The sequence below is a fragment of the Belonocnema kinseyi genome, chromosome 10 (genome assembly GCF_010883055.1).
Source record: "Belonocnema kinseyi isolate 2016_QV_RU_SX_M_011 chromosome 10, B_treatae_v1, whole genome shotgun sequence".
Taxonomy (NCBI): domain Eukaryota; kingdom Metazoa; phylum Arthropoda; class Insecta; order Hymenoptera; family Cynipidae; genus Belonocnema; species Belonocnema kinseyi.
This window is the reverse complement of record NC_046666.1, coordinates 103,978,013-103,993,138: the sequence shown is the minus strand read 5'-3', so window position 1 is coordinate 103,993,138 and position 15,126 is coordinate 103,978,013. Positions and strand designations below refer to the sequence as shown.

Sequence of the window (15,126 nt, the reverse complement as noted above, 5' to 3'; positions counted from 1 at the left end):
GGGCGAAACGTCTACTAATAAAGAGATTTTTTGGCCCAGTATACCGACAATTTAAGACCTATTATTTCAATTTATGATTATTTTTAACCTCTAGAACCACATAACTAAAGCGAATTACACTTAGAAGAAAATATCAGATTTGCAGCAAATAGTGAATAGGGTCACCCAAAAGCCGAAGTCGCCAAAGTATAAGAAAATACATTGTCAGTTAGGTTTAAACAATCAAAACAATTAATCAACTGTTTTTGACTAAAAGGATTTATTTTTATGGAGTACAAGTATGCCCGGGCACGTTAATTACTTTAGGCGAATCATAACATAGTTATACATTATTGCATCTAGAAAAAACCTAACCTCACTTTTTCCATAAATGCTTTTGTCGCTTTTCTAAATGTCTTTAAAAATACTTTTATAAAATTTGTAATGATAAGTTTTATAATTAATTGTATTATTAATTTATTTGACAATACGTGTTAAGTGAAAAACGATTTAACATGAGGTTAGAACTCACATACACCCTGGCAACTCGTATGTATAACACCGCTGAAAATTAGTAGATTACAAGTTTTATGTTATCAAAAAATGCATATTTTATACTTTTCTATGTAAAATAAAAATATTTACTTGTCGTTGAAATGATTTTCGCAACAAAACTACTGTTGACGTTAAATATGTTGTACGGCATATGTCGATGGGTCCTAAGAGACAATACGCAATTTACGGCGACAGTTAGAAACTTCGTACCTCGCACACTCTATACTAAGTACATGGACATTTCTATATTTCTTAATATAGAGCGCGCGAGGTACGTAGTTTCTATCTGTCGCCATGAGTTACATATTTTCTCTTAGGACCCATCGATGTCACGGCGAACATTTTTGTACCATTTTTTTCATTCCTCGCCATTTTTATGAAAAAAGTGAATCACTCGGCTTATTTACAAGCTTTTGGCGGCGTGCTACCTCACATGTAGATGGCGGAATGTGTGCGACAGAAATATGAATTTGAAATGTGTACATTTTTTCTGTTTCAAATATTAATTTAAAAACAGGTTTTTTTTACACTATACTGTTATTATTGATTTTAGAGAATATACTTTAAGATGCAAAAATAAAAAATAAATTAGTGGATGACACTATTTATTCTGTTAAAGTAATTTTTGACAGTAATTTTGTATTTTTATGAATTTTCACAATCCACTGTTGCATCAGAGATCAACTATAGCAGTTTTACAGGATCCTTTAGTTGTTTGTTTATTGGTGCAGGATTTGCAGCTGAGTAAGGCCCATTGGTAAGAAAAAATATGTATCGTTGTATCTACGTAATTCCTAATAAGTACCATTGCAATCGGCTCTCTGTAACTGAAGACCTCTTCTTGCAGATAAATTAAAATAACATAAAAATAATTCGTCACTTTTATTTTTCCCTGATAAAAGCATACTTGTATTAGTTACAAGCAAAAATAATGGAGATTATGTAAAACTACATTGAACTCTTGTCTATTTCAATACGCAACTACTTGAACACTTACCTACTTCAAGTCCCCCGTGCTGGGCTATTTCAAATTGCTCAGTTCCGTCGCCTCCCATCACGGGCCATGTACAGTCATAGACTCGCCCGCGTCAGTGGCCCGTGAAATTAAAAAGAGGCCCAGCGAGCAAGAAGCCCTCGTGGATTTGAATTGAATCTTCTAGCATAACGACATAGGAATACATACGACTTTTTGGACAAAAAATTTCAAAACGTAAATGTCAATCATAAATGCATGAATAGTAATTTTTCCCAAGTGAAGAATGTATTTTTTCAGTCATTCTTGTTTTGTCGATTGACGACCTTTAGCTTCACGAAATAACATATACCAAGTTTGAGGTTAGTTTATCAGATCGATTTAAGCAGAATAGGATACTCTAACCTTAAATTTTGGACGGTTGATGTATTTCGTAAAACTGAAAGTCTTCAACCAATAAAAGGATGAAACAGAATTGCGTAAATGCATTCTACATTTGAAAAATATTACTATTCAGACATTTATAACGTACTTGTACGTTTAGAAATTTTTTTCAAATAGGCATATGTATTCCCATGTCAAGATGTGCAAAATATTTTAGTCGTTTTTTGATTCTATTATATTCATTTTTAGTAGGCAAATTATAGTTATTTAGGGAAATGTTATATTTGTCACGTCATACGTTCACAGAAACACTTAAAATACATTGAAGTGCATGATGAGCAAATGCGCACACCTGTTTACAGCGCGCGCATCTATACATATGAGGCCGGGGCAGCCAATGAACGCCGCTGGACAATAAACACTCGAAGACTCGCGGTAGAGATTGGAGCGCCTCCGGCCTTGCCATGCGCAAATACTTACGTTTCACGACTCTTAGAATAGGCAAGAGTTCACTGTATTTGATACATACATACATGTATACATTGACACACACACACATATATATAGAATTACCTTATTAATTTTCTGAAAGTAACTTTGCAACGTGAAATTTTTATGATTAAAGTTTGACTTTGCGCTTCTTAAAAAATTCTTCTTTACTTCCGGGATCTCGCTTTATCTTGAAATTCTTAGTGCTAACTAATGAATCTTCATCCATTGGTTCAATAACTTTACCCATCTTTGTCATAACTTCAGGCTTTATCAACCTTCTATGTGTCTTTTCTGGTACAAAATTTCTTCCAATTGGTGCACGCATACTGGCCTCGTAGTCATTGATACTGCTGAATGGGAATGGTAGTTCAGTAACTTTATGTTTCTTGATCGCAAGATTACTTTCTTCAATAATTATGAGATTTCCTTTATTTTCACCCCTACGTGGAGCGTCTTCAGGAAATTTTAAAACAAATCGCCGTTTCTTTCTAGAAGAATGCTTAATATTTTTACCTCCCCAAGTACCCCATCCTGGTAGTTTAAGATCTACATCTTCTGGTAATGAATTTTTAACCTTGAAAATAACATTGTATATAGATTACACAGATTAGGCATAGAATGCAATATAAAATGGCATATTAACAGCACTGATAAAATTGATACACTACCACTTCTTCTTTTTCTTTTCTAAAATCTTCGACAACATCTTCATGAGAAAATGCTTCATTCATTAATTCATAGCCATCTGGTTCTTCATCGTCATCATCCAAAGCTTCACATTCTGCCTTGTTTACATCTGGAATTTGCGTTTTCAACTGTTTTGTCTTTACTGATTTAAACGCGTTAGGATCTATTCTTACTTCTTGAGGACTTTCATGTAACTGTATTTTTATTTCTTGATTGCTACTATTTAATGTCTTTTGAATCGCTACACTTTTAAGCGATGCATCTCTTTTGTCGATAACTTCGTTTAACGGTTGGTCTATTATTGATTTTAGTTTCGATTGCTTCCATTGGAGTTTATCGAAGTAGTTATCTTCGACCTCACCCTCATTATTATCAGCTTCATTTCGCGTGCCTCGTACGTTGAGTTTATTTTCACGTCTTATATTCTTTATTTTGCGTTCAACTTTATATTTTATCGTATCATGCATTGAGTCAAACACGTCATCAATATCTATTTTGTTTGATTTATTTTCTGAGCTGTGTTCTGAATTATCCAAGTTAGACACTGTCCAACTCGAAGTTGCATCTAGTTTCCTTTTCTTATTATTAACACCTTTTGCAGATTTAACTAACTTACTAACTTTGTCTTTCATGGGCGATTCTTGACCTTTTGCTTTAGTGTAACAATTTTTTTTTTTTAAATAACTAGTATTCACTGAAAAATATAAATTTTCTGATTTAGATTTAGTCGACATGAGGTAATAATTCAATTCAATTTCATTGATTTAAAAAATGGTGTGTTTTTTTAATTGATCGACAAGAAAGAAATGAGATCAATTTCAACAAGTGTGAAATATCATGACCAAGTGCAGCAGGTCTACTATCATCCGATTTCATGGCAATAGAAGAAACAAATAGTTTTTCGTACGCAGCTCACCATCAAACTTTTTTGTTCCCTTGGTAAGAAAACAGGGGAGACCGGGGCGAGATGAGCATACAGAGTCAAATGAGACACTAAATTTTCTCTCAAAATATGTGCTTTTTGTTGCTGTTATTTTTAGCAATATCAAAAATAATGATATTAAATTTTTCGAAAATAAACAAACAATAAAGTGAAATTGAACGCGATTTCAACACCTGAATCCTGTTATTTTATGGGGCGAGATGAGACGCTCTTATTATGATCGTCATAACCTTTTCACGGAGCTGCCAGAAAAGTTTTTGTTTGCCAGATTTGAGTCGTTTCTGTAGCAAATGTTGAAGATAGATAAAGATTTAAAGGGAAGTTGCGATGGTGAGAACTTACAAAAGAAAAACTGACTTTCATGGTAAGAAGAGAATTCGTCAACTACTCTCAAATCCGGTTTATAAGGAAATCCTAATTTCAGAGCAGCTGTAATTGCTTTTGTTTATAATTTTATTTTTGAAGTTGTTTTTAGAGCATATTCCCGACGAAACTTTCATTTATATTACTTCTGGTAAGTTACATAACGCTTATGAAATGTATTTTAAAAACAGCTGATAAATTATTTTCAACAAATTGAAGATATGTTATAAAACAAAATTTCAAATAAATGTTAATTCAACAACAGGTTTAAATGAAGACATGGTTTGAAAATTATATCTTAATGATTCTAATTTTAATTACTTGAAATTATAATAGAAAAGTTATAATATATGAGGAAAAGTTTGATTAAATTGACCATTCATTGCATTTATACTTTCAGATATTTATAAATCCCTTTCTCTAAGTAATAAGACTTAATTGTAGCTTACAAAAACAATTTCTTGAACATTTTACAGAGCCTGAATGCGTTCTTGGGGTGTCTCATTTAGCCCCTGGAATTGTCTCGTCTGGCCGCAAAGCATAGGGTCGAGATGAAACATGTGCACAATTTATAATTTTCGTAGATATGTTTGTCGCAATCACTTTTGTGTAACACTTGGTATTTCAAGGTTCAAGATTAAGTTTATTATACAAATTCAAAGTAAGACACAAAAGGATTTGCACATATGACTACACTAAGATGGGTTGAACACTAAAAATTTAGTCTGCGCAATTTCACTTAATTCTGGCTTTTCGTAATGTGATGCTCACTTTGATAAGCGGGTCTCCGATTTACGTCCATAACAATAACACAAGTCAAACAAAAAAATGTGGTCTGAACTTTACAAAAAGTTACAAACGTTACAAAAAGTAACGATCTTTGTTTTGTTGTTTGGGTTTAGCTAAAGCCAATCTAGTCGCAATACACCTCCAGAACTTTGAATTTGTTACGAGCGTCGTACTAAGAAGTAGCAAAGATAACTATATCGTCCGCAAAACGAAGCACAATTAGAAATCTGACAGTATTCAGTAAAACACCCTTCATACATTTATTTATAAAAAAATCCACAATATCAGCCACAGAAAGAATAAAAAGGAGAGGACTGAAGCTGTCACCCTATAAATAGGACGTAAGACCCTGCGTTACGTCGACTGTTACCAAGTAGGACTCACCACATTTTACCCTTAAACCGACATTGGCATAAAACGAGACCAAAATTATAATCTTTTTTCTACCTACACTAAGGTCACTTAGTTTGGCCCAAAGCTTAGTGCGACTAATTGAGTCAAAGGCCCTCTTAAAATCGACAAAGATGACATATAAATAATCTCTCTTGTTATTGACAAAGTGAATGCTTATTACCGAATAGAGTTTAAATAAGTGGTTTCTGCGACCCGTCCCTGTTCTAAAACCCGCCTGCTCTTCTGGCAATAGTTTATATGATTCCGCTCATGTTGATAATTTATCAGTGAGTAGTATCGTAAAAATTTTATTGGCTGATTTCATAAGAGCTATTCCTAGATAGTTTAATAAGTCATGTTTATCGCCCGACTCGTGCATCATTAACGTATTGACAACAGACCATTGATTAGCCTCTTTTTCAGAGTTAAGAACAGTATTAAAAGATTGAGTAAATAATGGTCCCATTCTGGGGATTGATGTTTAAAGAAGTCGTTATTTATACCATCCGGATCAGCAGCTTTAATTTTTTACAACCCGAGACAACTTTTTGTTGTTCAAATACGGCGCAGTCAGTATCAAGAACTGGGTCCAGCACTGATATGAAATTACCACCTGATAACAGTCTCGGCGGAAAAAGATCCCGGTATAATTTAAACCAGTTACTCGAGCTTAATAAGCTTGTATATTCAGACTTGGTGACTAACAATTTTGCTGTCTGTCAAAACCTCCTACTATTTTTAAAATTTGCTTATCTCATAAGGGTTGTTTTAAAATGCTCTTTCTTTGCTACTTTGATTGCCATTCGATATGACTCGACACTGGATATAACGGGTCAAGGAAAAATCAGAACGATCACGAGAATACTGCTTGTAAATACGTGCAGCCATCCCTTTAAGACGAGCGCATTGCGAGTTGAACAAGACATCTTTCTGATTATAAAGGCCGAATGTACCGGGAGCGCCCCTCTATACTAGTATACTTGATTCGCTGACTGCATACGGTATTGCAGAAATTAAATTATTATACAAAAAATCAGCGTTAACATCATTACTGTATATAAACGGTGAATTTGAAAAAGCAGTATAAACGTGTTCTCTCCCTCGTCATTCCATTTTGTTCCGAAATACTGTTGTCAGAAAAATCGTTAACCCAGAAATTGATCCAGTTTATCAGAAAATGTGCGACCATTGCAGAGCGTTAGGTCACACGATTCAAGGGATTCCATCAGTTTTTTGCAACATTTATTAACTTTAACATGTAAGAGCAATCTTTTCGGAAATAAATTATAATTGTCAAAAATCTCATCGGAGAAGCTATTTAGTGTTTCTACACTAGCGTTAATATCCTGAAGCAATAAAAAATGTGTGTTTACATTGACTAAGGAGAATAAAACATTTTGGAGTGCATCAATGCAGAAGTCCGAGTTTGCTGTTTGGAGAAAATATATATTATCGATATGCAGTGTGAATGAATTTTCAAAGGTTAATTTCACAAATAACCATGAACTCACCTATGCAAATCACACAATAACTAGTTAAGTCGGCGTTTTGTTTTACATATAAATTCAACAAATTATTATAACTACCGATATTTCAAAACCACTAAAACTCGACATATGATCACTATCCCTCCATTTTGTGAGACATCCGCAGAACCAAAGCCTGAAATTCTTCCGTTTCCCGCAAAAGATCCGTCCAGAGAGTCGGTGCTCTACGAAATCCTGCAGGAATTTCACTGTTAACATACTTATTAAGAGAGCCCGCGTCTTGAGAATCACCCGTTCTTTTTCTTGAAAAAGCGAGTTGAATATATTTAGACATGTTGGTGATAGCAGACAACATACTACCTCTCAGACAACATACTACCCAGCTATGTGTTGGACATAACAGTTGTATTTGTATTTACAAAAGAGGCTTACTTATTATTGTGAATCCCTGTTTATGAGGTCATAAAGAGCTTCGAAGCGACAGGTGCAAGTGACAGGTCAGAATTGGCCCATCACGTCAGGATTTTAAGAGATTTGAGGTTATGTACCCAAAAAATGGCATTTTTGGCTACTTGTGAGGTTATGTACAGAAGGCACAACATTTTTTGGGATTTTTTAAATTTGTATTATATAGTACTGCTCTTTCTCTTTAATTTGAGAGTCTCACAGTTCAATTACCATTTTTCTTAACCAAGTTACGCCCATTTGAAATTATGAGATATGTCCCATTATGTCTTGAGCATTTGCTTGAAGTACTTTGAGACAGACACTTTCTACTGGATGTTTTCTCTTGAAAATTTATACTTAGGGGTGCCCGGGGTTGTTGAAATCCCAAAAAATGTCGTGTCTTCTGTACATAACCTCAAAAGTAGCCAAAAACGCCATTTTTTGGGTACATAACCTCAAATATCTTAAAATCCTGACGTGATGGGCCAATTCTGACCTCGGATTCAGATTCTACGTAAAAAATTACTTTGAAAATGATCCTCCACTTTCCAACAACAAAACCATGTTGGCCTGTGCTATTTAAAGCAAATGCTTAAGACATAATGGGACATGTCTCATAATTTCAAATTGGCGTAACTTAGTAAAGAAAAATGGTAATTGAATTATGCGACTCTCAAATTAAAGAGAAAGGGCAGTACTATATGATACAACTAAAGAAAAAATCCCAAAAAATGTTGTGCCTTCTGCACATAACTTCAAATGTAGCCAAAAACGCCATTTTTTGGGTACATAACCTCAAATATCTTAAAATCCTGACGTGATGGGTCAGTTCTGACCCCCGATTCGGATTCGATGTCAAAAATTACTTCGGAAATGACCCTCCACTTTCCAACAAATGACATGAACCCATTATTTGCAAGCCTGTGTTATTGTTGACAGGAGTGTCCGAGCTCTTGTCGTCATGCACTTCTATATTTAAAACATTGTTACTCACAGGCGCTTACCACTCACACATGTTTTCAGGCCTGCGTTTTTTAGTTTAGTTGCATGTTGGCTCAGGGTTTTCGGGATTTTGACAGATTCCGGGTCCAAATCATGCTGAATAAAAATATTTGTGCCTCTAAGCTTCGAAAGATGTTGAAGGATAGCGTGCTTCATCGACTCCCAGTTAAGTATTACACGCATTTTGGTTCCGAGTAGATTTTGCACTTTTTCGTCTAGCGCAGGTAGTGCTTCCGTTGAATCATCGTACATGCCAAAAAGCATCAGGTTGTTTCTTCTCGTAAGCCTATCTAGCTGTTGGGCCTTCTTTGCGATTTCCATCTTGAGTGCAGCATTCTCCTTTTCTACAGCATCAATTTTGGCTTCACATCACTGCAAACTCGCTAAGGTGCTTTCTAGGATATATTTTTCTATGGAATTCATTTCAGCTTTGAGCTTTTCGTCTAGGCTTGACATCAAGCTCTGCATGTGCTCGTAAGTCGCCATCTTAAGGTGTAGGTGCGAAAAATTTATGAAATCAGCATACGAGCAGCCGTAAAAATCACAACAAAGCTAGAATAACCCTTGGATAAGGTCTATCCTCTCTAAATAACTGCCGCAATTTTACACTCAAAACAGTATTAATATCAGTACCGGCACTTTATCACAGCACTGAGAAACGGTACAAACGGTACTATAGATTGCAAATATTTCACTAAAAATTATAAATATTTTTATCTCGCCCCGATCTTCTCTGTATTTCCCAAAACAATTTCCCACGTATTCGTTTCTTTCATTGCTCTGAAACCAGTTTTTTTACCGCTTTATAGGCATTCAAAATTGCACTTTTCCTATAGATGACGAGGGCATAATTTCTCAAGTGATGTTATCCCAAAAAAAGAAGTCCGAATGGGCTTAAAGTTTGGGTGTTTAAAGCCATATCAGATGACACTTAGTGCGAAAAAATGGTCGTTTCGACAAATATTTGCTCAAATAGAGGGAAAATTTGACTTAACTTCTCGAAAATCCAAATTTAATTCACGCCAGGGAACCTCGTGGCACAACCTCAAGCTAGTTTCTAGCATTAGATAATATCATACGCTATTAGATCTATTGAATTTCTACCTACTGAATGTGTAGAATAATGATGTTTCTCTTTATGTGGGTGATTGAATTGAATGTGCGAATGTTTCTTCATTAATTTTTTCTTCATTTATTAGTTTCTTCTTCATTTATTTTTCATTTCTCTTCTTGCTTCGTCACTGCTGCCACTAGAGAGCCAATATTCTCGTTTCTCATCAGAAAAAATACATTGACACGGTATAATACCCCAGCATATAATTTGGTTATATTCATTCCGGATTTTATCTAAGAAAAGTTTCTTGGACCCGGTTCATGCATCAAAACCGTTCAATTTCATAATATTATTTTGTTGATTCTATTGAATTATTCTGACTTCAATACTAAATTATATCTGCAGTCGCGATATTTCAGTTTTTCTCCTTCTGTTCCTTTTTCTGTTTTTCTGTTCCTTTTACTTCGAATACCACTTCCTATATAAGCTTTTTTATTCAATTTTGAAACCGCATTTTTCGAGGGATATCTTGTAGAAAAAATTGCGAAATTTGGAATGAAAGATGCATTATTCCGTTAAAAAATTAATATCATGGAAAAAATCTTTTTCGTGTTTCTGAAAAGTGACGAGCAAAATTCCCAAATTGACGTGAAGGTTCACAAATTTGCCACTCATGTACATTTGAACTCATCAGCTAGAAAGGAAGACCATCTGCGAATTGCGACAATACTGCAGAGATTCCAATTCAAGTTCAATCAAATACTGATATTGTTGTTGACGAGAATCATAAATGACTTTCAATGATAATGTTGATGATAATGACGATGAGCATGTAGATGATAATAAATGTGATCTATTTTTTTCTATACCTTCATAGGTTAATGACATAAGATGCAGTGTGAGGAAGAGTATCATAAACCGGCCTTTGAACTACTAGCTCACATTATAGAAAAATTTAGTCTCTAAAAATAGACAAAAAAAGTTTCAACTCATATCACTTGCACCAAAATCTTGGTGAGGCAGAAAGTTAATGAAGGTATTTGGTACATCAAGGCGAAAAGAAGGAAATGTGCAAAAATTAGTTTCAGAACATTGAATTCTTATAATCCAGAATCTATAAAACAGGACGAGAATTACCCCTGGAAACTGAAATTCTTGTAAAGATTTTTTATGAACGTAATTAGTCGAATTAAAACATTAGTCGAATGGTACCACAAATAAGACTTTACGTCGGAAAAAAATGATGATGGAACTCGTTCACGTTTGAAAAAAAGACTTCTGTTATGTAATATTAATGAGTTATATTCACAGTTGACATAAGAAAACGAAGGCCTTAAGATAAGTCTTTTAACAATTACAAAACTCAGAGTTCGTCATTGTATTCTGGCAAGAAGCAGTGGTACTCATAATGTGTGCATTTGTGTGCATCATGCGAATGTCAAGTAGATACTGAATAAGATCATTATGCAGCATTTGAGAGGATACTGACATGACTTAAATAATTATCACGATTGTATGGATGCTATTGTGTATCCTAAATCTTTAAGTTCCTGTCACCTAGGGAGTGGGAAAACTGCCCAGGTGCTTCAGAGGTGAACAAAATTGATTCGTATCTACGAAGTAAGATATGAAATTTGGCTACAAACCGATAGTTGTTGTTTGAAAACTTTAGTAACGGATACACATGATTTCCTAAATGATTTTTGTAAACTGCTGATGAAATAAAAAATACATCACTTTGTTTTAAAGAAAAGTCATCGCTTTTTAAAAACCTAAAAGGAAATTTATTGCCAGGTGAGTTTTTAATTTGCTTCTATTTTGCAGAGAATTTCGCCTTCGCCATTCAGAGTTCAACACATCATTCCACTGCAATAACAACCAAGTTAAGATCTTCACTGTGGCGATTTATTATTATAAAGATGGTGGCGATATGGAACACAGAAATATCGCGATAATATCTGGACACTTAGCTCATGACACGGCGGCTGTTCATGAACATCAGAAGATTATAGTAGATTATCTAAAAAATAACTTCGAGCTAACGAAAATTTACTATTCCACTCATCGTGCAGGGCAAGATTTGAAAAATAAAAGTAGTTTTGTATCTACAATCTAATGAGGATTTCGGTATCCCAACAGAATAACACTTCCTAGGTACATCTCATGGCAAAGCTTCATGTGATGACATAGAGGCGAATATAAAGAGACTCGCACCTCGTTCTAGCTTGTAATGTTGTACAAAAAATTACATGCTCAATCCTCAAGTTTTATTCCACTGGAAAAAGGGTGACTGCAAAGAAACAGACATTTTCTTTAACAGCAAACAGTCATGCCTCAGACACCGAGATTCTGAAAGGACGATTTGACCAAGCAGTAAATATTCCGAATAAACAACAATGCCACGCTCTCATTCCTACCCTGGATAGTTAACTTCAAATGAAAAGTTTTTATCTTCTTAGAATTACGACTCTTCCCAAAAGGCGAAAAAGAAACAGCAGAAATGATCCGCGAAAAAAACTTCTGAGACAAACGAAATCACCAAAAAAACAGCCAATGAAACAACGAAACATGGACGGGCGACGAAAAACCACAATTCTAATAATCAAAATATATATAACAAGACAGAAAGGCGCAAGCAAATAAAATCTATCCAACCCATATTAAAATAAAGCACCTAGCCAAAGAGAAACATCACTTTACCACACATTCTATATACATGTTCGGTTTTGATTCCTCTAGGATCAAACCGAGGGGCCTATGATAAAGCCACCGAACGCGTCCTCGGGTTGCGGATACAGGGTCCCTGTACCAAGGGTTTCTGCTGAATATGGTTACAAGAATAAATAGGCAGTCGCGGACAATTGTCTAGGGGTGGTCCCGAAGGAATTAACCCCCAAGCGGAGGTGTGAAGACCGTGCCGAAAGCTGAATGGCACATGGGTGAGGTGTCTAGAACGGTGACTCTGTGATACCGGGCGAACTCTCAAAGTACGCAGTCTTATCCTTGCATGCGGGGCTCTACAAGGATGGACGAACCCATTTCCCTAGCTTCTCGTGGGAACAACAATGACAACACCAAACATTGTGATAGTAAGTGCGGTTCAAAACAACAGAACGCGCAGGGCTCCCGACAATGGGTCAGGTAACAATGCCGACCACTCTATAGCTGGGGGAGCCAATGAAGATGGATTCAATGCGATGGATCGCCGAAATGTCGGGACCTTCAGGTGGACGAAGCGGTTGTATCATGACTTGCTAGAGTGCTACGATGCGAGTGTGGCCCCTGAACGGGGTTACATGACACGGCTGCATGCTGTGTGGTACGAGAAACACCCAGAGCTATCGCACTTTCCGCAGCAACGTCTACGAAACCATGCCGAAGTACTCCGAAAGAGGGGCTATGTAAGCTGAACGCCTACTCTACCACAGCTAGAACAAGCCGGCAAAAGAGAAAGAGAGGCGACTCTAAGACCAACCGCGGGCAGGCATCCAATAGAGGAAGAGCGATGCTTTATGACCCGGAGAAACATCAATACCAATGTTTCTCTCAAGCCTAAAGATCTGGCTGAAATGGATGACGAGCTTTGTGGACATTTTTTCGAAGAACCCGAACTCTGGGTTATCAAGTATTGTGTGTATAATGAAGCGAGAGCTTTGGCCGATTCGTACCGTAAAACAAAACCAACGGTTGATCATAAGACCAAAAGACGAATGCATCAACTTGCCATAACGATAGACTGGGCAAGACAGCACGCGTCCCGCATTCAGTGTGTGATTGACTACATCACATCTGGCAGGAAGTTTACTGCCAACGTTCAAAAGTTTGCGCGTGAACTCCGGACCCGTTATCACACACTTCACAACTCAAAGCTGCTGACCATCAGGCAGCATATTGTTGAGAGAATAAGGATACTATCTGACGATAAGAGAAGTCTAGAGCGGAGAGAGAGGTGGGTCAGAGAAAATCAACAGTTTCTCTCTGACCCATCTCGACTCTTCCAAGACCCTCCAGTTACTGTCGACCACCCGCCCAAACTAGAGGAGGCCGAAGTATTTTTGAGAGAAGTCTACAAAGTGCAGCATAGACTGGATGAAGACTCAGATAATACAAATAGCTTTAAGGAGCTGTGTGATGCCCTCATAACACCTGATGAAGAATGCCCACCCATCACTACCGAGGTGAAATAAAGTATTAAGAGGGATGAAGAATTATTACGCACCGGGACCAGATTGTATCCAAACCATCTGGTGGAAGAAGTTTCCTTCAACCCATCAGCATTTGGCCCGTATTTTCACCTCATATTTAAAGTCGGAAGATCCGATTCCGGAGTGGTTGGTCGAAGGGCGTACAATACTCCTGCCAGGAATATGCAACTTAGCTGACTCGAAGAATTACAGGCCAATCACTTGTCTGAACACACTGAACAAGATATTCACAGCTATCTTAAAAGACAGGATTGTTCGGGCAATTGAAACTGTGTGGCAAGAAATGTTTGAACAACGAGGCTCAAAGAAAGGCGTAGCGGGATGTCGGGAGAACCTGCTCATCGATAGATGTGTCTGCAAAGATGCAGCATTCTACCAGCGTGACCTATCGATGGCCTGGATTGATTATCGGAAAGCTTTCGATTCGACCTCCCATAGACTTATCATCTGTCTTCTGGAAAGCTTAAAGGTTCATCCGCAAATCGTTAGGTGCATAGAGAGATTTATGCCGCTTTGGAAAACCAGATTCACTATCTTATCTGGAAAAAATCGTGTGAAAACTAACAAGGTCACCTTTTAGAGAGGTGTCTTTCAGGACGACACCATGAGCCCACTCCTCTTTTGCCTTACATTATTGCCACTATCTCTAGCACTTCGCCATTCCGACGAGTACTTGTGCGGCAAACCTGCAGATCGAAAGTACCAGGTCACTCATGTATTTTACATGGACGATCTTAAGATCTATGCTAAAAACAAAGAGCAACTACATCTAGCTCTAGGCATTGTCGAACAATATACTAAGGAAATTGGAATGGAATTTGTGTTAGATAAATGCACCAAGGTTTATTTGAAGTGAGGAAAACTTAATCGCATCCCTGAAGATCTTGAGCTCGTTGATAGAAGCGCTATACGACACCTTTGTGCTGGAGAGACTTACACATACCTGGGCGTGCCACAGCCGCATTCAGGATGTAACATTTATAAAGGATACTCTCCGAAGCAGATATAAACGTCTCATCCGGCAGATTTGGTCTTCCGAACTGTCGGCGAGGAACAAAGTATCTACAACGAACATGCTTGCCGTCCTGGTAGTACTCTCTTCATTTGGAGTAGTTCCATGGACGAAGAACGAGCTCAGATCCCTTGATATCGGGACAAGAAAGGTTATGCACATGAACAAAAGCATGCACCTCAAGTCTTCTGTTCCGCGACTGTACATCTCACGCCATCAAGGTGGTCGCGGAATATTGAGTCTTGAATGTCTTCACAACAGGATTATTCTGGGTACAGCATATAGAGTCGCAAATAAAAGAAACCCTCTTCTTAAAATGGTCAGCAATCACGAAGAAGTGGGCAAAGGAGCGTTTCTGTAC

At 36.9% G+C, this 15,126-nt stretch overlaps 1 protein-coding gene across 3 annotated transcripts in view; it reads right to left on the bottom strand.

Annotated features, from left to right (window-relative positions):
* Positions 1 to 240: 240 nt before the first annotated feature.
* The window catches only part of LOC117181348 (U3 small nucleolar RNA-associated protein 14 homolog A), an 81,237-nt gene continuing 66,351 nt past the window's right edge, over positions 241 to 15,126 (bottom strand). Inside the window, exons 6-8 of one of the 3 annotated variants that reach the window (XM_033373919.1) lie at positions 3,052 to 3,764; positions 2,465 to 2,957; positions 241 to 1,374 (exon numbers count right to left, since the gene is read on the bottom strand). In XM_033373919.1, coding sequence (XP_033229810.1) covers positions 2,511 to 2,957; positions 3,052 to 3,764 — 1,160 coding nt within the window. In that variant the 3' untranslated portion in view covers positions 241 to 1,374; positions 2,465 to 2,510. Of the gene's footprint in view, positions 2,958 to 3,051; positions 3,765 to 15,126 lie in introns of all 3 variants that reach the window. The other 2 variants (XM_033373918.1, XM_033373917.1) reach the window with 2 other exon arrangements.